Genomic DNA, 26,041 nt, shown 5'->3' with positions numbered 1-26,041 from the left:
ATTATTGAAATTGGCAAAGTAAGCTAATTTTTATAATTTTTCAAAAATTATGCTAAAAAATTTCAACTTTTCTTTTTTTGATGGAAAACTTTATGTGCTTTGCCTTGCTTAGCCCTCTTACTATAAAAAAATTAAAGTTCCGAGCCTGTACTTTCAATTAAAAAAAAAACAACCGCCAATTACCGTCCCTTTTAGTAACATCGATTTTAATTTCACCAAATACTGATGTCTTCAACAGACTTCTTATAACTTCGGATCCTTACATAAGTAGCTTTCTAAGGCGTCATTCGAACAAAGTTTCCTTAGAACTAGAGATCCCATTGTTAAAGATATGGTGTTTGCATAATATTACAAATAAAAACTAACACAATTTTTGCCTGTTACATATTCAATTAAAACATTGCATATTATATTAGATTTTTGTCAAGGTAAAGGTATAAATAACGTCACTTTGCGTTTAAGTTTAATTTTTTATCAGGAGAACTCAATTAAGAAGTGTCCCGAATTTCAAGTCCCTAGGTCCAAAATAAAAATTTTGGCAATTGCAGTTATATGGGAGGTGGGTGTGGCAGTGGGCGGTTTTCCAAGATTTTTTCAAAAATTTCTTAATTTAGTTCAGAGAAGTGTTTCTGCAAAGTTTCATTGTTGTACGACTACTCCTTCTATTTTTTTCCAAGAAATGTATGGAGCGGTGCCACTGTGCGTCGCAATGGTCCGATTACGCCCATCTACGAACTCGTAATCATGACTAGTTTTAGGTAATACGTACAACCGTTAGTTGAACAACACTATAATTCTCTGTAGCAACTGGTTGCAAGAGTATAAATATGTAAGTACATATATAAGTATGCAGCTAGGGTGGAATTGAGATACTTAAAGTAAAATAAACACTTTTGTGACTTTCTCATTTAGTACTTAATATGCCAGCTCTTAGCTTTGAGTCATATAAGATTCATCCTCTGGAACATACAGTATGTCAAGAAACTCTTTACACACTGAAAAAAAAAACATATTTTTTGAATTTGCATGCAAAAATAACGCCTTTAGTTATTTTTTTTCAATATTTTTTAATGCAGAACTATTATTTAGCAAATTTTAAATTAGTATGCACAAAAATAAAAACAATACAACAAGAGGGAAAATTGTAAAACAAAAAATATGGGTTTACACATTTTTGACACTGGCAAGAAACTCTTTACACAAAGTACTTAAGCTACTGTTTAATGAATATATTTAACAACTTATACTATCTTAAACTAATTTTAATATTTAGTATGACCCCCCTTAGCTTCCACTACGAGGCTAGTGTAGGTCATATTCCAACGGAATTTTATACGTATGCCACTCTTCCAGTACTGCTGCTTTTAAGGCGGCGCGGTGTTTGGGCTGCCTGTTTGCCACTTTTTTCTTCAGATAAACCCAAAAATTTTCAATGGGGTTCATGTCGGAGCTCTGAGGAGGTGTATCTATGATCTTTTGGCAATTATAAAGGAGCCATGTGCGCACAGTGAGCTCCTTATGTTTGGGGTCATTGTTCTGATTAAATTTAAATTTTGGCTTATTATCGACAATAAAGCCAATTTGTCCGCACTTTGCCTCAAATTTGTTTTGAGAATGGAGAGATATTGCTCAGAATTCATTGTGTTTTCAATAAACGCAAGCTCTCCGACTCCCTTGCTGCTAATACATCCCCAAATCATCACCGACAATTTGCCATATGTAAAAGAATCGTTTCTGGCCACTCCCAAGTGAATAGCGATCAGAGAACTTTCTTCACTTGCGTGAACTTCTACACATGACTCCATCCTCCATATACATATAGTATGCATGTAGATATAAGTAAATGAATTGCTGTTCCTTAGGGTCTCATGCATAAAAACGAGTAAAAGCGCTGAGTTGAGTCAAGTGAGAAATTGCTCGTAAGTCGAGTTCGATCAAACAGCAACAGCTCTTGCTCAACCAGAGAACATAAAGACATAAAAATGGTGCAAATTGAGTTCTGTATGATGTTCGATTGGACGGCTAACAGAGCTTATAGAATTGTAGTACGGAATTCACCATTCTCGCTGCTATTTAGCAGAAATGAGCACGTTCAATGGCAGAAATATAAGTATGTAAAACGACTGAATTCATGCGAGAATGAATAAAGAGAGCTTTGAAGAAAAATATACAAAGTCACACAGAGAATGTAAAAAAGCATTATCTGAGTCACATATACGTGATTATTTTGTATTATATCAACCATTTTTTTTTTAGAAAAATGGTAAAATTTTTAATTTTTATACAAAATCGGGAAAAATTAAATAAAAAATAATGTAATTTTTTTTAGTTTTTAACTTATTTCAAAAATATTATATTTATTTCGACTATTACGAAGATGTGTCAAATAAACTTAATTTCTTCAAAGAAAATTGATGACCTTCATGAAATATGCATAATCGCATTATTTCGTTATCATTTTCATATTTGCACCAATAGAATTTCTAGGGCCTATGTGTACATATGTATATATATTATTTCTTTGGCACATTTGTCTGTATGTTTACGAAAGCAAATGCGAGCCACATACATATGTACATACATTCATAATAACAAGTGTCACACGCATCTTTCGCATGGCCGAAACTCACGCTTTGTCAAAGAGTCAATGTGTCGAAACACTGACGTGACGACAAAGCGCCACAACTTTGTGTTGTTGGTAGAAAATCCGAGCTGTGCCGAAAGAAACTAACAAACGATCGCCGATTGTTACCGCTTCCCTTGCTGCTCGAATAGCTTCGCCAACAAGCTAGCATAAATATGTATATTTTTGAAAGAGCTTGCATACATATCGACGCTGATTTTTGCGAGCCACGGAAAAATATTTTAGAATTGACAAATATTATAAATTGACAACAGCTATGTTGCCACTTTTGTCACTCCGTGTTTTTTTTTTGTGTTTTGCGAGTTTGCATCAGAAAGTTGTTCAATTTATGATTTTTAGCGTTTGCCATCGTCGCGAAAAGACACTTGTTGGCAAAGGCATGCTCGGGGAGATGTTACGGCGTCTGTTTTTATGAATGAAGCGAGGTCGCTTGTGGAATATGAGCCTGCGTTTATGAATGAAATCGTTTTTGTTGTAAAATTTACTACATTTGGGCTTCGCCAATTTGGCTGCCATATTGACTTGTGATGCTTATGCTATTTGGGACAATTTTTTTTTTTGTAGAACAATGTTTCAATTTTTTGTTGGTGTTATATTCACATGTGTACGCATACATATGTATGTTTGTATGCTTGGGCATTATTTGTTCGGCAATGTATACAAATATATGTACATATATGTAAGTATATATGAATGTATGAACAGGCAGATCAATTCGCCCACATGTACATATATATTGATAAGTGATAAAATCATGATTTGAATTTTTGAACGCGCACATGCGTATACATACATTTATATCAGCAGATAATAAGAGCATGTGCAGACACATAATATTAATATGATAGAAGATGTACAAACATACATATGTACATATATATTGTTGTGATAAATTTAATTTCTATTGGTAAGAAATATAATACAAAAATGTTTATAGTATCGGGTGATTTTTTTGAGGTTAGGATTTTCATGCATTAGTATTTGACAGATCACGTGGGATTTCAGACATGGTGTCAAAGAGAAAGATGCTCAGTATGCTTTGACATTTCATCATGAATAGACTTACTAACGAGCAACGCTTGCAAATCATTGAATTTTATTACCAAAATCAGTGTTCGGTTCGAAATGTGTTTCGCGCTTTACGTCCGATTTATGGTCTACATAATCGACCAAGTGAGCAAACAATTAATGCGATTGTGACCAAGTTTCGCACTCAGTTTACTTTATTGGACATTAAACCAACCACACGAATGCGTACAGTGCGTACAGAAGAGAATATTGCGTCTGTTTCTGAGAGTGTGGCTGAAGACCGTGAAATGTCGATTCGTCGCCGTTCGCAGCAATTGGGTTTGTGTTATTCGACCACATGGAAGATTTTACGCAAAGATCTTGGTGTAAAACCATATAAAATACAGCTCGTGCAAGAACTGAAGCCGAACGATCTGCCACAACGTCGAATTTTCAGTGAATGGGCCCTAGAAAAGTTGGCAGAAAATCCGCTTTTTTATCGACAAATTTTGTTCAGCGATGAGGCTCATTTCTGGTTGAATGGCTACGTAAATAAGCAAAATTGCCGCGATTTGGGGTGAAGAGCAACCAGAAGCCGTTCAAGAACTGCCCATGCATCCCGAAAAATGCACTGTTTGGTGTGGTTTGTACGCTGGTGGAATCATTGGACCGTATTTTTCAAAGATGCTGTTGGACGCAACGTTACGGTGAATGGCGATCGCTATCGTTCGATGCTAACAAACTTTTGTTGCCAAAAATGGAAGAACTGAACTTGGTTGACATGTGGTTTCAACAAGATGGCGCTACATGCCACACAGCTCGCGATTCTATGGCCATTTTGAGGGAAAACTTCGAGAACAATTCATCTCAAGAAATGGACCCGTAAGTTGGCCACCAAGATCATGCGATTTAACGCCTTTAGACTATTTTTTGTGGGGCTACGTCAAGTCTAAAGTCTACAGAAATAAGCCAGCAACTATTCCAGCTTTGGAAGACAACATTTCCGAAGAAATTCGGGCTATTCCGGCGAAATGCTCGAAAAAAGTTGCCCAAAATTGGACTTTCTGAATGGACCACCTAAGACGCAGCCGCGGTCAACATTTAAATGAAATTATCTTCAAAAAGTAAATGTCATGAACCAATGTAACGTTTCAAATAAAGAACCGATGAGATTTTGCAAATTTTATGCGTTTTTTTTTTTAAAAAAGTTATCAAGCTCTTAAAAAATCACCCGATATATGTATGCACCTCTGAGCGGTCGATGTTTAGAGCGCTGCCATTCAAAAACTATTCAAGATACGACATTGCCGATTTCACAGGATATTTTTTAATATATAAACTATCGAAAAAGCAAAAAAAAAATTTGTTTAAGTGTCACACTGGTATAACCCCTAAGCCGTAGGTTTGAATCGGATGGCTACGAATATATTGAAAATATTGTTATGAAAAGACTTGATGACATATTTAAAAGATTTGCTGAAATGTGGAATAAAAGCTACAGAACAAAATCAAAAGTTATTCAAAAAATGCGAATTGGTTTTCACAGTATGAATATATATGTAGTATATTAGTGTATAGTATATTATTAAGTCGACAACCATCCGTATTGAGTCAAGATCAAGGACGTCCTAGATTAAGTCTGGTAGAGTGCTCAGAGATAACGAAGCGGCGAAGGATAGCAGATTTAGCAGAACTTGATGTTTCCGCTGCTGATGATTTGCGTTTGGCTTGTAGGGAACCGAATCCGTCGATCTTTCGCGGAAAGACATGTGAAGTAATATGCCTTATCACCAAGGCAAATTTAACCAAGCATCAGTATCAACGTATTAGAAGCTTCGCTAACAATAAACTTGATGTTAACTTTTTACACTGCTATGATAACATTTTAAAGGAAAAACAGAAATGCTATCCTGAGTAAATACAAGTTTCAGAATCTTACGCTGAAGTTAAGCTACACAAATTCTTGGGCCACACTGCGTCGCAAATTTGAGAGTTGCAAAGCGATGTAATTAATGAACTAAATGAGTCCTCTAATTACCTAACATTAATAGGAAAATGGGGCTTTGATGGCAGTTCTGGGAAGAGCGAATATAAGCAGTAATTCAAAAATAATAATTTGGAAGACAGTAATTTATTTTTTACGTCATATGTCCCTCTACAAATGATAATAAAATCGCAAAATGATGAGGAGCACAAACTAATTTGAAAAAACCTCAAACCTACATCCACCCGCTATTGCCGCGCTGATCGAATTCAGTTTCAAAAGGAATTAGTTCAATTAACCCTAAATGAAGAATTGAATTTTAAAAACAAAATTCAACAATTAAGTTTCAGTAAGTTCAAAACAGCTACCAATCGTAAATTTCATATCGATAACATTCTTCAACTTACAATGGTGGATGGCAAAGTGTGCAATGCCTTTACTATAACCTCATCTGCAAAATGCTATTTATGACAGGTCAAGCCTACTGAAATGACTGAGTTTCGTAAAAAAAATGGGTCTTACAGTAGACAAACCAAATATCAAAAAAGTGGTAGTGGATCTTCAAACGATGAAAACACTGCTAGAAAATTCTTCACTGATGCCCATCCGTCTGCTGAAATAACAGACATAGAAAAAGTATTAATTGAAAATTGCGCAGCATTATTACAAGCCATATCATCACGGTACAAAATTAATGTGGATCAATTTAGGAAATTTGCGCTATATACAGCAGAGAATTAACATCAAAGTATTCCTGGTATTATCTTTCTGTGTCAGTCCATAAAATTTAAATTCACGCTTCCAATATTATTCAACATGCATTAGTTTCAATTGGAGAGCTCTCAGAAGAAGCTGCTGAGTCAAGAAATAAGGACGTTAGGATGTATCGACTCCATCATACACGAGAGAACTCACGTGTCGCTACAAATCAGGACTTATTAAACAGATTACTTTTGATCTCAGATCCTTTCATCTCTGGCCAAATTTGGTATCTCCGCAAAACTAATACGGTTGTGTAAACTGGCGTTGAGCAATACTGAAAGCTCCGTCAGGATCGGGAAGGGCCTCTTCGAGCCGTTCGAGTAATTACAATAGTTTTTGATGTATTTATTATATTTTTGGCCTTTTTTTGCAATTCTTACCCCAAGACGTCGACGGATACTCCCCACTCAGTATTATTTCCGGATATTTTGACCCACTAAGTCGATAATGCAACTCTTTTAATGAAATTCCATGTTTCGAATATGGTTTTCCAACACTAGCATTAATGTCTGGCGATTGCAGGCATATTGAGTTATTTTCAATTCTATAACAACCCTTCACGTACAAGATACAATGTGTATTTTGGGTCGTTATTCTGTTGGAAATTGATTTTGCCGCTATTAGGAGGCAATTTAAGAACAGTTCGACGTAAAGCGTCGACAATACTTGCAACAAAAGAAAGATAAAAAAATAATTAATACATCTAAACCTATTACTTTTGATTTATATAAATAATCATTAGTGTATGTAAATTTTTTTGATATGAACTAGGCGCATTTTAAGCTTAAGTATTAATTTTTTTTTCATTTTGGTAAAAAAAAAGTTTTTTGATATGCAATATTTAATATTAAATATGCATATTTTGAAATAGATATAAAAAAAACACAAAATACTTAAAATAATATATTTATTTTAAAACAAATAAACGTGTCGTAAATTAATAGAACTAGGTGTATGTGATTGATATTGATTCATTTTAAGTTGGTTGCCAAATTTTAAAGTTGATATTTTAATTTGCTGGTAGATTATTTACCACATGTATTATAAATATTAATTAAAACAGTCTTACTTACTTTGACAAAAGTTTCGTAGCTGAATGTTTCACTTGTCCTCAGAAGTCTTTGGATGGTGTTGTCAATGTAACGTCTAGTTATGTTTATAACTTGCTCATTAGAATCATATAGGTTGAAATCCATGTTAAGATGCGATCCCTTAACCCACTCGTATTTTATGTGAGTTTGATCATATCGCCAAATAATTACTATAGGGCACAGCTGGTCTGCTTCGGCTCCCTTGGAAATCGCATTAATAAACTCCTGTTGTTTTTCCTATGAAATCAAAAAATATACTAACTTATTTTTATTAAATTAAAATAAATCGGATCAAGGTATAAACATAGTTATACTCTATGCACTTTTGTTTTGTCACATTTTCTGTGTCTAATTTGTTTTTTCGGTCACTTTAGGCGGTGGTAATAGTGAAACAAAATGGACAAGCTCAGATAAATACAATATTCCAAAATGTACTTAGTACTCCTCTAGTTTACTGTAAATAAGTAATTATGCTGACTAAAAATGTTTAATGTAGTACGATTGGCGCCTTGAAAAAGGTTTTTAAGCGCGTTATTGATGACATAATTTCCCAATTGCAGCAAGAAGTGGTATAAAATTGAGCTCCTCGGGTAAATATATTCGTTCGACGGTCACTTGCACGTAATTATTTTTATCATTATATTAAAGCTTATAATAAGGCTAACTTAAAGGATGATCCAAGTAGAGGTATTTTTCAATAGCCTTTTTTGACAGATCACGCATGAGTCCTGTCATACTGTCATGTTATTTTTGTTCAGTATTGTTTGGAATTTCATTAGCGTACTACCACCAATCTTGAGAGGCAAAATTCATTATTGGATAATATTCGAGCAAATAGACCACGTCCAGCACGCAGTGAAAAAAAAACTAGCAGCCATAGCTGAGAGTCTACACAAAGACCGTAGTATCAGACTGACGTATGGAACGACTTTGCGCATTTTACGTCGCGATCTTAAATTAAAGCTTACTATATACATATATAGCTATATTTTAGCTTGTGCAAGTCCAGTTTCGAGCCAACTTTTGTTCAGCGATGAGGCCTCAACGAGTATATAAACAAGCAAAATTGCAGCATTTAGGATGAGATCCTAAAGAGATTCAAGAACTGCCATTTCATCCAGAAAAAACAACGTTTTGGTATGGTTTGTGGGTCGGTGGAATCATCGGTCCATATTTCTTCAAAAATAATGCCGGTGAAACCGTAACCGTTAATGGCGACCGTTATCGCACAATAATAATCGACTATTTGATGGCTTAAATGCCACACATCGCATCAAACAATGAATCAATGCGGATAATCCCGCTTCAATTCAGACTTTGGCGTGTTGTTCGCCAGTTATCAGTCAAAATGCTCGAACGAGTTATCAAAAGTTGGACTCAACGGATGGACCACCTGATATGTAGCCGCAGCCAGCATTTGAAAGAAGTAATCATCAAAAAATAAATACTATAAAATGTTTTTTCGAATTATAATAAACATTAACCTTTAAAAATGTTTATGTGTTTTTCTTAAAAAAAAGTAGGAAATCTCAAAACGAATCAGCCTTTATTTCTTCTTGAAAACCACATGTCACAAAAACACCCTTTACATAGGCTAAAAAATGTAGCCATTCATGAAGTCGTGCTACAAACAAAAATTTCTACAGTATTAGACTTAAATAGAATACTGTTGTTGAATTTAAAGTGATACTCTTGTTCTAAAAAAATATCGTGAGAGTTTGGGGAACTTTGTTGGGTGACAGTTAAATGAAATTGACTGAGTTAGCTTTATAATTACCATCTAAGGAGAATGGGTAGGTCTTATCATTCACGAATTTTAATAGACGAAAAAGATGAGCATGCGATGTATTCTTGCATCCAAAAAAAAAATACAAATTTGTTCAACTTTCAGGACACAATCTTACACTGATCAAACTTAATAAGAATTTCAAAGGTGAACGCATACGTTAATTTTTATAATTAGGCTGTTCACGATAAGGTGGTTATCGGGTTATGTGGTTATGTGATTAAGTGAACAACAACAAAATGCTGTATGACAAAATAATCAAAGTTGACCCTTGTAGGCCCTTGTTTACAGATTATGTGGTTATTTGCTTATTTCCAGTGTTAGAAAGTCGTTGCAATTTTACTAAATGGCAGCACAAAAAATAAATAAAACTAAGCGAATGGCATTTCCATTTAGATTTTCTTATTGGAAAATCTGCTATTAACAGCAAAAAGAATCAAAAATCCGCAAAAATCATCAAAGTGAGTAAAAAGATAAAGTACAAAACAAATATACATTTTTTGTCATTTATTTATACTATAATTTTAGTGTCTACAGAAATACGAAAGCGCCGGCGAGAAAAGGAGGTGAAAAAATGGACGGAAGCCGAATCAAAGCTGTGCTGTCCTATATGCAGGATCACCGAAACGTCGAGGTTAGTTTTCGACACATTAGTTATTTATGTATTTTCATTTAGTTACATCTCCTTTAATTTCAGAAACCATCAGCGAAAATTTATTACAGTAAGTTGCTTGCAGTGACAAAATTTGAAGCTACGTGGAACATCTTAAAATGTAAGATTCGCTATTTAAAAAGCCAAATGAAATCGGCAGAACACTGGCTAAATTCCACAGGCGCTGGAGTAGAGGATGGCGATGTGGAGCTGACTGTGATGGGTAGATTTTATATATATTTTAATATCAACTTTGGAATTAAATTGATTTGCTTTATTACAGATAAAGTGCTTAAAAGTTGTCCGCATTACAAACAATTAGCGGACATTTTTGCTACGGAGAGGGAAGCTAAGGTGGTGGTAATGAGTTCCACTGAAATGGAACTCGACTCTATAGAAAATGTTGTGTATGATTTGGAAGAGCCCGAACCCGAAGCGCAGGAAGAAAATGACACATCTGTATTGGCATCTGGCTCATCTGCGGCCAGCCCGTTTGTAAAAAAAATTAAGGCCAAACACCAAAACACTGCCATTGACAAACTGGCAAGATTAGAAGATGAAAGAATGAGCTTTCGGGAAAAACAGCTTCAATTTGAAATAGAAAAATTCAATTGGATGAAGCAAGTTGAAGCAAATAAACATGAAAATGAAAAGAAGAAGATCGAAAACGATTTCCAACTCAAAAAAATGGAGTTGGAGCAGAATGAACGAATAAGGAAATTAGAAATTGAAATGAAGTATAAAAATAATAATATAAATAACCAATAAACAACTTCTTCTTACTTGTTATTAAAACAAAAATATGAATTTTTATTGAAAAATTAAATTGTATAGTGCTTGTCTTTTTAGTTCGGGCGGGGGTAGGTGCAACAATAGCATCTCCATCATATTGGCTTCCATGGGCTTCGACACTTTGCCTTTCAAAGTGTGAAGAATCTCGTCCTTCCAAGAGTATGTTGTGCAGCATACAGCAGACAAGTACCCATTCATTTAAAAATGTTTGACTCTCTCTACAAAACTTTTCTTTAAGAATCCCGAAACAATTTTCGACTCTAACACGATACTGGCTGCGTATTTTGTTGAATTTAGCTTGTCTTTCAGAGTCTGCTAAAGAAGAATTGCTTCGGTATGGTGTTATTAAATGTTTTGTCAACTAATACGCAGAATCACCTGCAATCCACTCTTCTCCACTAAATAAGCTAGTTGTGTTTCTTCCAATATGAGATTTCCTAAACACTTAGAATCGTGCTAGCTTCCGGGATTGCCCACTTCTGCATGCAATATGCGTAACTTATGGTCACATACGACTTGTAATTTGATAGAGTATATTCGTTGCCGAAAAAAATACACCTCATGATTTTTATTCGGCTTTTCGGCCAGTTTAATCTCGCTACCGTCAATGCAATATGGTAATTCGCAGAATGTTTGGAAAACAAGTTCCCGGCGCTCTGCTGGTCCAGGCCAATGAATGAATTGGGGTAGTTTATTCAAAATTGCCGAAAAAACTCTTTTGGTGATATTGATCAATGTACCTCCATCTCCCACACCAAAAGTTGTAGCGATTTTACGTACAGAAGCACTTTCACCCGATGAACCTAATCGGAGCAATACGATTGCGAGTTGCAAATCTACAGGTATTTGTAAACTTGAATTAGTAAAGTTCATATCATTAGAAAATATTTCTAGGAGATGAGCGAATTGTCATTTGCTGACGCGCAGCATTTGTAAAAATCTTCCATCGTCAAAGCAACACAGAACATTTTCTCGCCAATAAATAGATTTTGGAACATGTAGTTCATCTCCCCGTCTACTACAGATGATTAAAGTTATGTCCTCTAGCAGTTCATCTAGTACTTCATCCATTGCATTATGACACTGTTCAGGGCGCAAGATGTCTGCAAATTTTATACAAAGAATTTTTTGAACTCTTAAAATTCGGATTATTTAATAAGCACATACCTTCAATAAAGTCCATTTCCTGAATAACAGAACTTATTTTAAATTCGATTATTTTGCTTTTTAAACTTTGTTTAGGCATTTTATAAGTAGGAATTTCATTGAACTAAAATTGTATGAACAGCTGTTTGTGTAAAAATAAGCAAATAACCATACAACATAGGGTGCTCACGGAGCACAGAGGTTATTTTTAATCTAATAATCACATAACCCAATAACCACCTTACCGTGAACAGCCTAAATGTTTAAATGTTAAGCTATAAGAATAAGAAAAAACTATGAATCATTTATATAGAAAATGGAATATAAGCAATAAGAAGCCGAATATATACATATGTACACTTATGACCAAAGTATTCGTCATTACGTTTCACCACATTCTTCTTACACATCCGTATGAGCATGCATTCCTGCAGCTCTCATTTAGCGGTGTCATATAATAAACATATAACTGAACTTTTCTAGTTTGCTTATCCGTCAGCTTATGGAGGGGTGCATTATCGGATTCCTAATTAAAAATATTTTTAAAATTTCAACCAAATTTTTTTAATTTGAAATTGTTTGATATTATAAGCCCGTTACAATTTTTAAATTTTCTTTGCCCAACTTTTCCTGTGACATCATTCAACAAGTTCTCCATCGGGTTTAGATATGGACTTTGCGCTGGCCAATCGAGAAGTGAAAAATGCAAGCCACTTTTGTTATATGAATAAATATCCAATTTAATGGAGTAATATCATAGGCATATGATTCCATAGATTCCTTAGTATATCAATTTATCCATACTCCCTTCTAACTTTACTCAACTTTACGCCATTAAAACGACGCCCAAACTTTTAAATTTCCTTCTGGATTTTGGATTTATCCGATCCGATTTGGATTTGGTATATCTTAGATTGACTTATCGGTTTTTCTCTCAATGTACGAATGTTTTTCCATCAGAGCCAAATCAAAAATTTTAATCTTTCTTTCTGTAACTATGAGCGAATTATAAACATGCTTTAATATTATTTTTCGACAAAAGCGGGGTTTTCTGCAAACAAATTCCTTTCATTTAAACGTCTCTGCACTAGTTATGCCACAATGTTAAACCAGCTTACATGAGTCACAAATACAAACCACAAAATTCCACAGGAAAGGTGGTCGTGACGACCCACGCAGAGGTCCCGGAGGAGGTGCATTATAAACGAAATCTGCTTTGGGTGTGGATAAACCGGCTCGTTCCATGAAGTATACTTCAGAGCACGTCTGTTATTAGTCGACTTTCAGGACGAGAAGAGGTTCAGGAAGATCCAGTCCTGTGCGCGAAGAGGAGTGAAGAGATACCGCCATTGAATAGCATGATGGCATGGAAGGTAGTCCCGAGCAGCCTCAAAGGTTGGTGAGGACGGTGGTCTCTCATCGAGCCAACCCTGTGACCTTTACACCCTGCACCATGCGACGGCAGCCTCGGCTATCATCGCGAGGACGTTCAACTCGGATAACCTGGAACCTGATCCAGGAACCATGGGTCTTTAGAGGAGAGGTAAGAGGTCTCAATTCGAGGAACAACAAGATAATTTAGGATCTCTCTAGAGAGAGACACCGTTCTTGTGTAGTGGTTAGAAACGATTTAGACTTCTTCTGTGTTCCAGAGTTTCTAACGCAAGATCTAATAATTAAATAAAACTACATACTGTACTATTAATGCGCCCATTATAGATTTAGGACATGGTAATATTATAATTGATGGAACTCATCAAGTAAATAACTAAACTACGAACTAAATACGAAAGAATTCATGTATTGGAATCACAAACTATGCATCAATTTGGCAATATTTAAAAATTGCAAAAATTAATGATTCTCTTCGAAGAATATCCTATTAGGAATACTTTTATATTAATATCCATAATCATTATAATTATATTAAGTATTTATAATACTATAAAATTGTATGGCAAATATTGAAAAATTATTAATACGGGAATGCAGAACCTCATCAATAAAGACACCAAAGGAGAGATTTTTCATAACACTCGGGGTAGGCCAGTCCACATGAGTCACAATCCCAAACCACAACATTCCACAAGAAATGCTTATCGCCTGCACATGCACTACATGTCGCAACCAATCGTTCTGTGCGATCGTTTCTAAAGTAATTATTGCATTTGCATTTATACAATAAATGAAACGATCCCTCTGGATCTAACAAATATATATTTTTTTATTCTTCAACCAACGATTTTTGCGTGGCGGCGTCTTCCGAATCATGTTTTGAATTAACATATTGGATCATTCTTAACATTTTTGATAGCATTGTATATAATTTTACTGGAACATTTGACTATATTAGCAATATTTCCTTGGTTTGTGCCGTTTTTATGAAGGTCCCAAATAATAATTATTCTTTTAAGTTATCGTATTTTCCTCTTGCCGTTTTATTACAATTTGTAATAATATAAACTGTTAAATACAACTTCACAACCAAGAGTAGTTATTTGTTAGACCAAATTATGACCGCTAAACCATTGTAAAATTATGAATGCAAGTGCGCTTAATCTCTGTTATAGCTGTATACTTTATTACATAGGATTTTACTATTAGTTATAAATTTAAAATTAACCTAAACTAATTATTATATCACCGCGTATAAAATCAAAAGCCTTTTTATCACGAACAGTACAAGTTTCTTGGATTAGGCTTGTTGTAATTTAATTGGTTTTTATTGGAATGTTTGTATGCCTAGAAGTAAAGTTAATTGAATCTCCAGCAAGCGGATATTGACGGTTCCACAATTTTTTGGCCGGGGGTGTCTTCTTATAACTAGGAGTGAACGAATAAAAATAATCGTTTTTTTTACGGGCTGTGAAGAGCTAAATACGATAGACCCCTATAGTGTTACTCGTATTACATTGCGAAAACTACTGATCGAAAGTCGATATTCAAGCGTTCAGGGTTTTAATTTGTTATGAAAATGTGCCCTTTTGATGCTAAAAATTGCAATATAAATATTGACGTTTTTTTATAATAACTTTGATCATAATAAGGAGTTACAAAAAAATCTCCACTCGCTTGACTCCAGTCTGAGTTTAAACAAAATATGTTTGCAAATGTGTAGTTACATATACATATATGTTAAAATTAGCTTCCGAAATCTTCCGAATACAGATCTAACCTCATTTTTGTCGCAACGCGTCACTAAAATTTTCGTAGACAAATAAAAAAAAGAGAGTACAAATAAAAATTTAGTGATTAAAACAAATCCAATGCAAGCGTTTTTGTCACGTCAATTGTCCCTTTGCAATTGGTTGCCACTTAAAAGGAATGTAATAATAACATTATTGTTTTGAAAATCCTCGGACTTTATTTCTGCATTTTTGCACACCATTAATGGTAGAATTTTGTCGAGAAATATTAGCATCAACACTTCATATTAAAAACCCTGTTGAGAACGAAATTAAGTCTTTTAAACCCTTCTCCCGCATGAGCGGGCTAACCGTTGTTTATAAACTGTTCTTTACAATGATAGATGGCAAGATTGTAAATACTTTAAGTGATGTTTAATCAGCTCAGCGTTCCTATTTGTGCAACCTCACTCAAACAACTCCTTATCTATCTTACGGACTATCTACACTACACAGATAAAATGTTTTCAATGTTTTTTACACATAGCCTACAAAAGAAAAACCAAACGGTAATCCATGATGCATTCAGAAAAAAAAATACAAATGATGGAAATACCGCAGGAATTTTTTTAGAAATTATGAAATATCAGCAGAGATGTTGGGTATATGTAGACGCCGAGTTAATTTTCAGGGTGTGCATACCTTTACAAGCATTATTTAGAGGTTTTTCTGTTGATGCAGAAAAATTTAGGGAATATTGTTTAAAATTATGTCATTCTGTACACCTGGTATCCGACCCATACTTCAGAAAATTTTAATGCACGGCCACCAAATAATCTCCCACGTACAATTTCCAATTGGGCAATTATCCGAGGATGCTCAAGAAGCCCGAAATAAACACTTGGGCAATATTGCAGTAGATCCGGCCGAAAGACTTCAAAAATCGACAATTTGTGTGATGTCTTCAACCCGCTCTTGGTATGCTCGGATCCACTAATTTCCAGCCTACAAAAATCGTCTCCCAAAAAAAGTCCGAAACTGTTTTCTTAGGCTATACGACTTCTTACAGGATCTCAGGAACGGTCGTTCGAGACTCAGAATTTTATGGATGGAAGAAGTTGACAAAGGCAAAGAAATCGACGAAGAATTCGATGAGGAGAATTTAGACTTCGACGAAAAAAGCCACGAAGAATTGCTTGGCGAATTCGTTGAGTTAGAGTTATATTTCGTTTGTCTTGTAGTGGACATTTTTTTGCACCGTTTCTTTTTTATACTCTCGCAACAATGTTGCTAAGGAGAGTATTATAGTTTTGTTCACATAACGGTTGTTTGTAAGTCCTAAAACTAAAAGAGTCAGATATAGGGCTATACATACCAAAGTGATCAGGGTGACGAGTAGAGTCGAAATCCGGATGTCTGTCTGTCCGTCCGTCCGTGCAAGCTGTAACTTGAGTAAAAATTGAGATATCATGATGAAACTTGGTACACGTATTCCTTGGCTCCATAAGAAGGTCAAGTTCGAAGATGGGCAAAATCGGCCCGCTGATACGCTCACAAAATGGCGGAAACTGAAAACGTGTAAAGTGTCCTAACTAAGCCATAAATAAAGATATTAAAGTGAAATTTGGCACAAAGGATCGCATTAGGGAGGGGCATATTTGGACGCAATTTTTTTGGAAAAGTGGGCGTGGCTCCGCCCCCTACTAAGTTTTTTGTACATATCTCGGAAACTACTATAGCTATGTGAACCAAACTCTACAGAGTCGTTTCCTTCAGGCATTTCCATATACAGTTCAAAAATGGAAGAGATCGGATAATAACCACGCCCACCTCCCATACAAAGATTATGTTGAAAATCATTAAAAGTGCGTTAACCGACTAACAAAAAACGACAGAAACACTAAATTTTACCGAAGAAATTGCAGAAGGAAGCTGCACCCAGGCTTTTTTAAAAATTGAAAATGGGCGTGGCCTCGCCCATTTATGGACCAAAAACCATATCTCAGGAACTACTAGACCGATTTCAATGAAATTCGGTATATAATATTTTCTTAACACCCTGATGACATGTACGAAATATGGGTGAAATCGGTTCACCACCACGCCTTCTTCCAATATAACGCTATTTTGAATTCCATCTGATGCCTTTTCTGTATAATACGAGTATATACATTAGGAACCAATGATGATAGCGGAATAAAACTTTACAAAAATACGGTATTTGAAAAACATGTAAACGACGTATAATGAAATCTCGATTATCGCTTTATCATGCGAGAGTATAAAATGTTCGGTGACACCCGAACTTAGCCCTTCCTTACTTGTTGTTTTTATTTTTAATTTCGGAAAATTAGTACTGAATTTATAATCAACGACCTTAATAATATATTATTATGTAAACTGATTTTTAAATTCATAAATCAAGTTTTGGAAAATGTGATCGGCCATATTGGATTCTCCATTTTGAATTTTCATCGAATTAGTATCGAGTTCTTAATAGTGACACCAGAAATATAAGAGACTCATTTACAAACAAGCAAGGACAAGTTTTTCATTTGTCCAGATCACAGTGTGCGGCGCCGTCTTGCTGAAACCAAATGTCGCCGAAATCACGAGCTTCATTTTAAGACATCAAATAGTCGCGATAACGGTCGCCATTGACTGATACGGTTTCACCGGCATCATTTTTTAAGAAATATGGGCCTCATCGCTGAACAAAATTTGTATCGACTCTCTGCGTACACTCTCAGCTACGGCTACTATATTTTCTTCACTTCGAGCTGGTCTATTCGCTCGAATATTATCCAATAATGAATGCTGGATCTCAATATGGCGTTGCGAATAATACGCTCAGTAAGCCGATTATGTTAATCATAAGTTGAGTGAAGCGCGTTCTTTACAGAACATGGAATTTCGTAATAAAGTTGAACGAATTGTAAACGTTGTCCATGCGTAATTCTTTTTATGATGAAATACCAAACAATACTGAACAAAAATAACATGACAGATTGACATGACTCACGCGTGCTCTGTAAAAAAACGCAATTGATAAAAGAACCTCTATTTGGATCACCCTATAGTTTGTCGCAACTTTCCTTGATTCTGTTTTATAAAACAATTTTCATGATGACGGTATAATTCTTCTATTACTCTAGGATATGAATTAATTTTACCCGAGGTCTGGGCACATACATATATACTTTATTTAAGGCTTCGGTTTCTCTATCAGGTAATTCCTCAGTAAGATTTTCGTAGGGGATAATGTCAATGTCAATATTATTGTATTCGACTAAATGCTGATTTCGCTGATTTTTCTTTAAGAACTTTTTGAAAGCCGATAACGTCGTTATAAGAATATCATCGTCTATCCGTACGCTGCGGTCTTAATAAAATAAACAGCGTCTTCAATTTCATATGTTTTTGAGAGTCTGTTCATTGAAATGTTTTCCACTCTTGTCAAAATACATTTGATTAGATTGAATCTGTAGTGACATTTCAAATTTTGTATAATGCCTTGATCAAGGGGCTGACAAACTGATGTTGTAAACGATCGACGATATTATTAAGTTTAATATCTCGAGGGACGCTTAAACTGGAAACGTTTGGCAAATATGCAAACCGATTTATAATTTTTTGATAGAAGAAAATTGTATATTTATACGCTTACGAAACACACTATTCCCTACACTTGTAGACGTCATTATGAATAGTAGCTAAGTTCATTTATTTAATAAACTTCCTTCTTCCATTTTACACTGTCACCAAGTTAAAACCCGTTTACTTTGCTAACAGGTTATGGGCCTTGGCCAGGAAAAGTTAATTTAACTCATCCATAAAATTCGGACAAAAAAAGTTCTGTGTGTTAATTAATCGATTGATCATTGTTTTAGAATATATTTTTGGAATTAAAAAAAGTCGAACGTTTTTTCAGTGTCTGTCTAACGACTTCGCAGTCAGGCAAAATCGTATTTGGACATAAAGGGTCACTGGAAAATGCTCCATAAGTGTTTGTCTGTTACTGCACTAGCTGAAATCACGATGTTGTGTATTTAGAACCACCAATAATTTCAAACACACATGGGAATCGCTCATGGAAGCCTATGAGGATAAACGTTTGATGCGCAAGGTGGAATTGTTGAAGCAATTGGTACAAGTCTACATTTAAGGTGAGAAACGTAGGTCAAAAAATTGAAGACGAACTAACCGCGTCCGCTCGCGCGTGAGGCAGCGTGGCTCAAAGCCGCCGCCCAGTTAACGGAACCCCGACCCCCAGGAGAGATAGCGAAAAGGCGGCGTCTTCGACCACCCAGGCACAAACAACGAAACGGAAGAACGGGAAAATCATGTCGCAGAAGCCCCCTACTTCTAAAAGGCTGAAGGACAACATCACGAAGGCAGCCAAAGGCCAACCCTCCGAGTGGAGGAGAGGCGGCGCAGATATGCGGATGCTTTAAAAGGCATCCAAATGGCTGTACTGCCTCTCAACTACCAGGAGGAGACGTTAGAGTAGAAGGAGCTTACTAGGTCCAGGACCTCCTCATGGAAGAGGAATTCAGAGGTACTGACTACGCTGCTTCCATGGGGTCGACTTCAAAAGAGGTCCAAGGAGGTAATATGGGATCTCTCTAGTGAGAGAACCAGAACTTGTGTAGTTGTCAGGACAAAAATTGACTTCTTGTATATTTCAGAGTTCCTGACACACGATCTAGTCGCGGTGCAGGCAGGTGCAGAGACTGAGACTCACGAAGTGAGTCTTTTTTAGAACACATTCTTCTTCTTCTTAATTGGCGTAGACACCGCTTACGCGATTATAGCCGAGTTAACAACAGCGCGCCAGTCGTTTCTTCTTTTCGCTACGTGGCGCCAATTGGATATTCCAAGCGAAGCCAGGTCCTTCCAACGGAGTGGAGGTCTTCCTCTTCCTCTGCTTCCCCCGGCGGGTACTACGTAGAATACTTTCAGAGCTGGAGTGTTTTCGTCCATCCGGACAACATGACCTAACCAGCGTAGCCGCTGTCTTTTAATTCGCTGAACTATGTCAATGTAGTCGTATATCTCGTACAGCTCATCGTTCCATCGAATGCGATATTCGCCGTGGCCAATGCGCAAGGACCATAAGTCTTTCGCAGAACCTTTCTCTCGAAAACTCGTAACGTCGACTCATCGTTTGCTGTCATCGTCCAAGCCTCTGCACCCTATTGCTGGACGGAAATAATGAGCGACTTATAGAGTTTGGCTTTTGTTCGTCGAGAGAGGACTTTACTTTTCAATTGCCTACTCAGTCCAAAGTAGCACCTGTTGGCAAGAGCAATCCTGCGTTGGATTTCCAGGCTGACATTGTTGGTGGTGTTAATACTGGTTCCTAAATAGACGAAATTATCTACAACTTCAAAGTTATGACTGTCAACAGTGACGTGAGAGCCAAGTCGCGAGTGCCACGACTGTTTGTTTGATGACAGGAGATATTTCGTTTTGCCCTCGTTCACTGCCAGACCTATTTTCTGTGCTTCCTTGTCCAGCCTGGAGAAAGCAGAAGTAACGGCGCGGGTGTTGAGGCCGATGATATCAATATCATCGGCATACGCCAGCAGCTGTACACTCTTATAGAAGATGGGACCTTCTCTATTTAGTTCTGCAGCTCGAACTATTTTCTCAAGAAGCAGGTTGAAGAAGTCGCACGATAGGGAGTCGCCTTGTCTGAAACCTCGTTTGGTATCGAACGGCTCGGAGAGGTCCTTCCCGATCCTGACGGAGCTTTTAGTGTTACTCAACGTCAGTTTACACAGCCGTATTAGTTTTGCGGGGATACCAAATTCAGATATCGCGGCATAAAGGCAGCTCCTTTTCGTGCTGTCGAAAGCAGCTTTGAAATCGACGAAGAGGTGGTGTGTGTCGATTCTTCTTTCACGGGTATTTTCCAAGATTTGGCGCATGGTGAATATCTGGTCGGTTGTTGATTTTCCAGGTCTGAAGCCACACTGATAAGGTCCAATCAGATTGTTGACGGTGGGCTTTAATCTTTCAACCAATACGCTCGATAGAATCTTATATGCGATATTGAGGAGGTAGTTGGCGCAGATTGTTGGGTCACCTTTTTTATGGATTGGGCATAGCACACTTAAATTCCAATCGTTGGGCATGCTTTCGTCGGACCATATTTTACAAAGAAGCTAATGCATGCTCTTTATCAGTTCTTCGCCGCCGTGTTTGAATAGCTCGGCCGGCAATCCATCGCCCCCACCGCTTTGTTGTTCTTCAGGCGGGTAATTGCTATTCGAACTTCTTCATGGTCGGGCAATGGAACGTCTGCTCCATCGATTGGGGAATCGGGTTCACCTTCTCCTGGCGTTGTGCATTCACTGCCATTCAGCAGGCTGGAGAAGTGTTTCCTCCATAATTTAAGTATGCTCTGGGCATCGGTCACTAGATCAACTGTGAAGGTTCTACAAGAGTATGCTCCGGTCTTGAAATCTTCTGTAAGCCGCCGCATTTTTTCGTAGAATTTTCGAGTATTACCCCTGTCGGCCAGCTTATCAAGGTCTTCGCACTCAAGCATTTCGGCCTCTTTCTTTTTCTGTCTGCAAATGCGTCTCGCTTCCCTTTTCAACTCCCGGTATCTATCCCATCCCGCACGTGTTGTAGTCGATCGTAACGTTGCGAGGTAGGCAGACTGTTTTCTCACCGCTGCGACACGGCACTCCTCGTCGTACCAGCTGTTCTTTTGCACTTTCCGGAAACCAATGGTTTCGGTTGCAGCTGTATGTAAGGAGTTTGAAATGCCGTCCCACAATTCCCTTATACCGAGTTGTTGACGAGTGCTCTCAGAGAGCAGGAGTGCAAGCCGAGTAGAAAATCGTTCGGCTGTCTGTTGTGATTGCAGCTTCTCGACGTCGAACCTTCCTTGTGTTTGTTGGCGTGCGTTTTTTTCTGCACAGAGGCGGGTGCGAATCTTGGCTGCAACAAGATAGTGGTCCGAGTCGATATTAGGACCTCGGAGCGCATGCTCATCTAAAACACTGGGTACGTGTCTTCCGTCTATCGCAACATGATCGATCTGGTTGGTAGTTTTTCCGGAGATAGTCAGGTAGCTTGATGAATCTTCTTATGCTGGAATCTGGTACTACAGATAACCATATTTCAGGCCCCGGCGAAGTCGATCAGCCTCAACCCATTTGGGGATGTTTCGTCGTGGAGGCTGAATTTACCGAACGCAGTGCCAAATATACCTTCTTTGCCCACCCTGGCGTTAAAGTCGCCAAGCACGATTTTGACATCGTGGCGGGGGCAGCTCTCATAAGTGCGCTGCAAGCACTCATAAAAGACATCTTTGGTCACATCGTCCTTCTCTTCCGTCGGGGCGTGGGCGCAAATCAGCGATATGTTGAAGAACCTCGCTTTGATGCGTATTGTGGCTAGACGTTCATTCACCGGAGTCGGCGACGAGGTCTCTCTCTCATATCCACTAAACTGGAAAAGCTTCGACAATCAAAGTTCTTCAGCTCAAATATTATAACAACTCTTACCGACAGTGTGAAAATGGATAAAATCGGATGATAACCGAGCCCACTCCCCATATAACGATGCGATTAGAAACTGCTAAAAGCGCGTTAAATAAATATCGAATTAAATACGTCAGAGACAACTTTACCGGCTGACTTTACTAAATGTGATTGGTAATTGTATGAAAGGTACCTTAATGAAACACAACGTGTATTATTGTTTTATGTACCACCTTTTCCGCACTCACCATATAACTTCACCCAAATTGTTATTAAAAAGAATTCGTTTATACTTTAATTCAAGTGGTTATCAATTTCGGAATTTTCTATTTCACAAAAGTATAAAATATAAATATTTGAATTTAACAAGCAGTTCAGAAGAAAAGGTAAACATTACAATTTATTTATGAACATATGTAGGTATATAAAAATTTAACTTTAACAAGATGTTCGCGGAAAAAAGGTAGCCAAAAAGGAATCGTGTTGATCAGATGGATGTCGTAGCGTCAGAGAGCCGTTTTTTTCATGTTGTCTGTCCTTTTGTACTTTGGTTCGGCGAAAGTAGGTGATGGTGTGTGATGTCATTGTGTGTTAGGGCGTGGTGTATAATGCGAGTAACCAATGATGATGAGTGTGGGGAATGTGGCGTACCAATGTTGCATATATTGATGTGGTGATGGGCAGAAGGGGGAAGGCTGATACTCATTTAGCCATTCTGGCCCCCCTAGGCAAATATTTAGCCTAGTAACCGCTGGAGTTGTTGCAGTGTGGCTGTGACAGGTTGATCGGCGGTGGCCTAGCACGGTGCCGCCGTGTCGCGTTGTGGTAGTGTCGCGAACGCGAGTCGTCCCGAGGGGTTATTGGCCTTCGCGGTTTCTGTCGTTTGGAACGTTTTTTACCCCCGCGGTTGCGTTGCGGTTGCGTTGAAGAGTGTCGCCCGGTCTCGGGGCTGGTGATACGGTGCAGCATAATATGGTGCGGAAGCATACACATTTGGCACACGTACACTCCTGTGTTGTGTGAGTAGGCGACAGGTAGGTGGAGTGTACGAATGGCTAAGTATGGAGCACAGTTTACGCCGAAGGTTACTGTTTTTAATTTAAAGTCGCGTAGCGGACTATTGGCAGATTTTCGGTAAATAATTCGCTGAAAATCTTGATCGTCTTTATGTACGACTATTTGTCGATACATTTTTTCGACATCCCCATTGAAAACGTTTTTGTATATACGCCAATTTAATATGATGAGCATTAAATCTAGTTGGAGTGTGGGTCCCGTAAGTAGAGTAAAATTTAGGGAATTCTCCGAGCTTGTGGTTCTTGAAGCTTTGAAGACTACTCTGACTTTTGTTGTTTTTTTGTCAGGCTTTACTACTGCATGATGTGGCAAGTAGAATGCGTAATATTTGCCATTTATGATTTTTTCACATGGGCTTACTTCCTCCATGTGATCTAAATGAAGGTAATCTTCTAAGACACCATCATAATCTTGTTTCAGCTCACCTTTTCTAAGTAGGTTTTTTTCCATACTTAGAAACTGCTGTATTGCAGAGGTGCGAGAGTGACCTAAGGATAGTGTGTCTGGAAATTGTTGTTTTAGTGGTAGTCGTACGACATACTGACCATTAGCTGATCGAGTAGTTGTGGCTTTGTAAAAGTCTTCACAATACTGATCTTCTGGTGTTGTAATCGAAATGGGGTATGAATTAAGGTATTCGTTGGATATTTCTTCAACTTCAGCTGTCATGGTAGAAACTGTTTCGGTAAGGGTGTTTGAGATGAGGTCGCTGCCTATTAGGATGTCTATTTGAGCTGGGGTGTTGCAGTTGGGATCTGCTAGAGTCAGGTGTGAAACCTTATCCCAATGCCTGATATTTATTTGATAGCATGGAAGCAAGTTTGTTAGTTGCAGTTTGTACAGAGTTTTTTTGACCTGACAAAGTTGTTTCTATGTTTGTTCTGTTTAGTTGTGAACGATTGTGCTTTGAAAGAGCTTCTATTTAAATTGTTGTGGTCAGTGGTCTGTGGGAATATTTTGTGTCGATAGAACCGACAAACAATTTGAAACAGTGGATTCTAATTTGATGAATTCTTCACTTGTTTCTTTTTGAATTTTTGGCAAGTTCATGAGTATCGTTACTTGCTTGTCGACCAATATTCTTTTGTTTTCATATCTTGCTTTCAGAGCTTCCCAAGCTAAATTGATATTGTCGTCACTTAATAGGAACTGTTTTACTATTACGCCTGCTTGACCTTTTGTTTTGTATCAGAGATGATACAATTTTTGGACTTGCGATAATTTTGGATGTCCCGGAAGGACGGGACGGGACGGGACGGGACGGGACGGGACGGGACGGGACCTCCATGAAATATTTCTGTATCGCATGCTGGCACTTTGAGGTGAATGCCAGAACTTGCTTCTTGGGCTTGTATTTGTGGCAGCTCTACTCTCGAATGGGGGGTAGGTGCGATTGATTTAATAAGTTTTAGTTGACCTGCCTTCATTATTTTTGTGTCTTCATACTGGCCTAAGCAGTTTTCAAATTTGGCGTAAGCAGAAGATTTAAAGTTTTCTGGTAGATCTGAATCGTCAGTATCTACAATTGCGTCATATGCAGCGTATAGGCGTGTCCAAAAATTTTCAATTGTTTGGCGCTTTATTTCTAACGCCGATTCGGCGAAGAAGCAATTCGAGTGCAGTATTTTTCTAGACCAGTGTTTTTCAATCTGTGGGGCCTTACTCGGAGGGTCGCCAGCTGAAAAAAAGTCGAGGTTCTTACACAACAAAAACACAATTTTAATGAGAAAGATGTGCTTGTTTATTTTTCATTAGTTTATCAAATTGTGGTGTTATTTGTGAAACATTAATAGTTAAATCATTTTCTAATTGCTGTCTATTTCTCTTTTTAGTTTTAATGTCTACCATTGAAGAAAATTTCAGTTCACACAAGTATGAAGTGGCGAATGGCACTAATAATTTAAGAGCTTCCCTTTCCAGCTCTGGATATTCGTGTTTTCTTCTCATTCAAATTACGTCGACACTTTGCGAATAAAATTCCATTTTAAGCATGCCATCAGTAGCTAATTCTAGAAGACATTCTTTCATTTTTGTGTTGACATCAGCCAGATCTATTGATTTGTCAAAAAAAGGGTTTAAAATCAATCTACGCCCATTGTCAGCATCAGAGTGCAAGTCTGGAAAGTATGGCAAAAGTTTCTCTTGTAAGTTATGCAAGCTTTGTATCATGCAAGGAATATGAGCCGATACTGCAAAACTTTGGTCTGATGCATTATCTTAAACAATCTTCTGAACACACGGAAAAGGCTCAAACATTTTGTTTTGCTGAGAGGTCGACCACAAACGAAGTTTTGCGTGAAATGCTTTTACTTTATCTTTAGCTGTTAAAATATTTTCTTCTCTTCCTTGAAGGCTCTTGTTCAAATTGTTAAGGTGGCTAAAAACATCTGCAAAAAATGCTAATTTCAAGAGCCAAATAGGGTCAGAAAAACGGTAAGCATATTCTGATTTTGCATCTTGTAAGAACATTAACAA

General features: G+C 37.3%; 1 protein-coding gene across 1 annotated transcript in view; it reads right to left on the bottom strand.

Annotated features, from left to right (window-relative positions):
* The window catches only part of LOC120780835 (dnaJ homolog subfamily C member 16), a 148,765-nt gene that overhangs the window by 98,891 nt on the left and 23,833 nt on the right, over nucleotides 1-26,041 (bottom strand). Inside the window, exon 3 of the mRNA XM_040113077.1 lies at nucleotides 7,472-7,726. Coding sequence (XP_039969011.1) covers nucleotides 7,472-7,726 — 255 coding nt within the window. The remainder of the gene's footprint in view (nucleotides 1-7,471; nucleotides 7,727-26,041) is intronic.

This window comes from Bactrocera tryoni, unplaced genomic scaffold (assembly GCF_016617805.1).
Source record: "Bactrocera tryoni isolate S06 unplaced genomic scaffold, CSIRO_BtryS06_freeze2 scaffold_25, whole genome shotgun sequence".
NCBI lineage: Eukaryota > Metazoa > Arthropoda > Insecta > Diptera > Tephritidae > Bactrocera > Bactrocera tryoni.
This window is presented reverse-complemented; position numbering and strand designations above follow the sequence as displayed.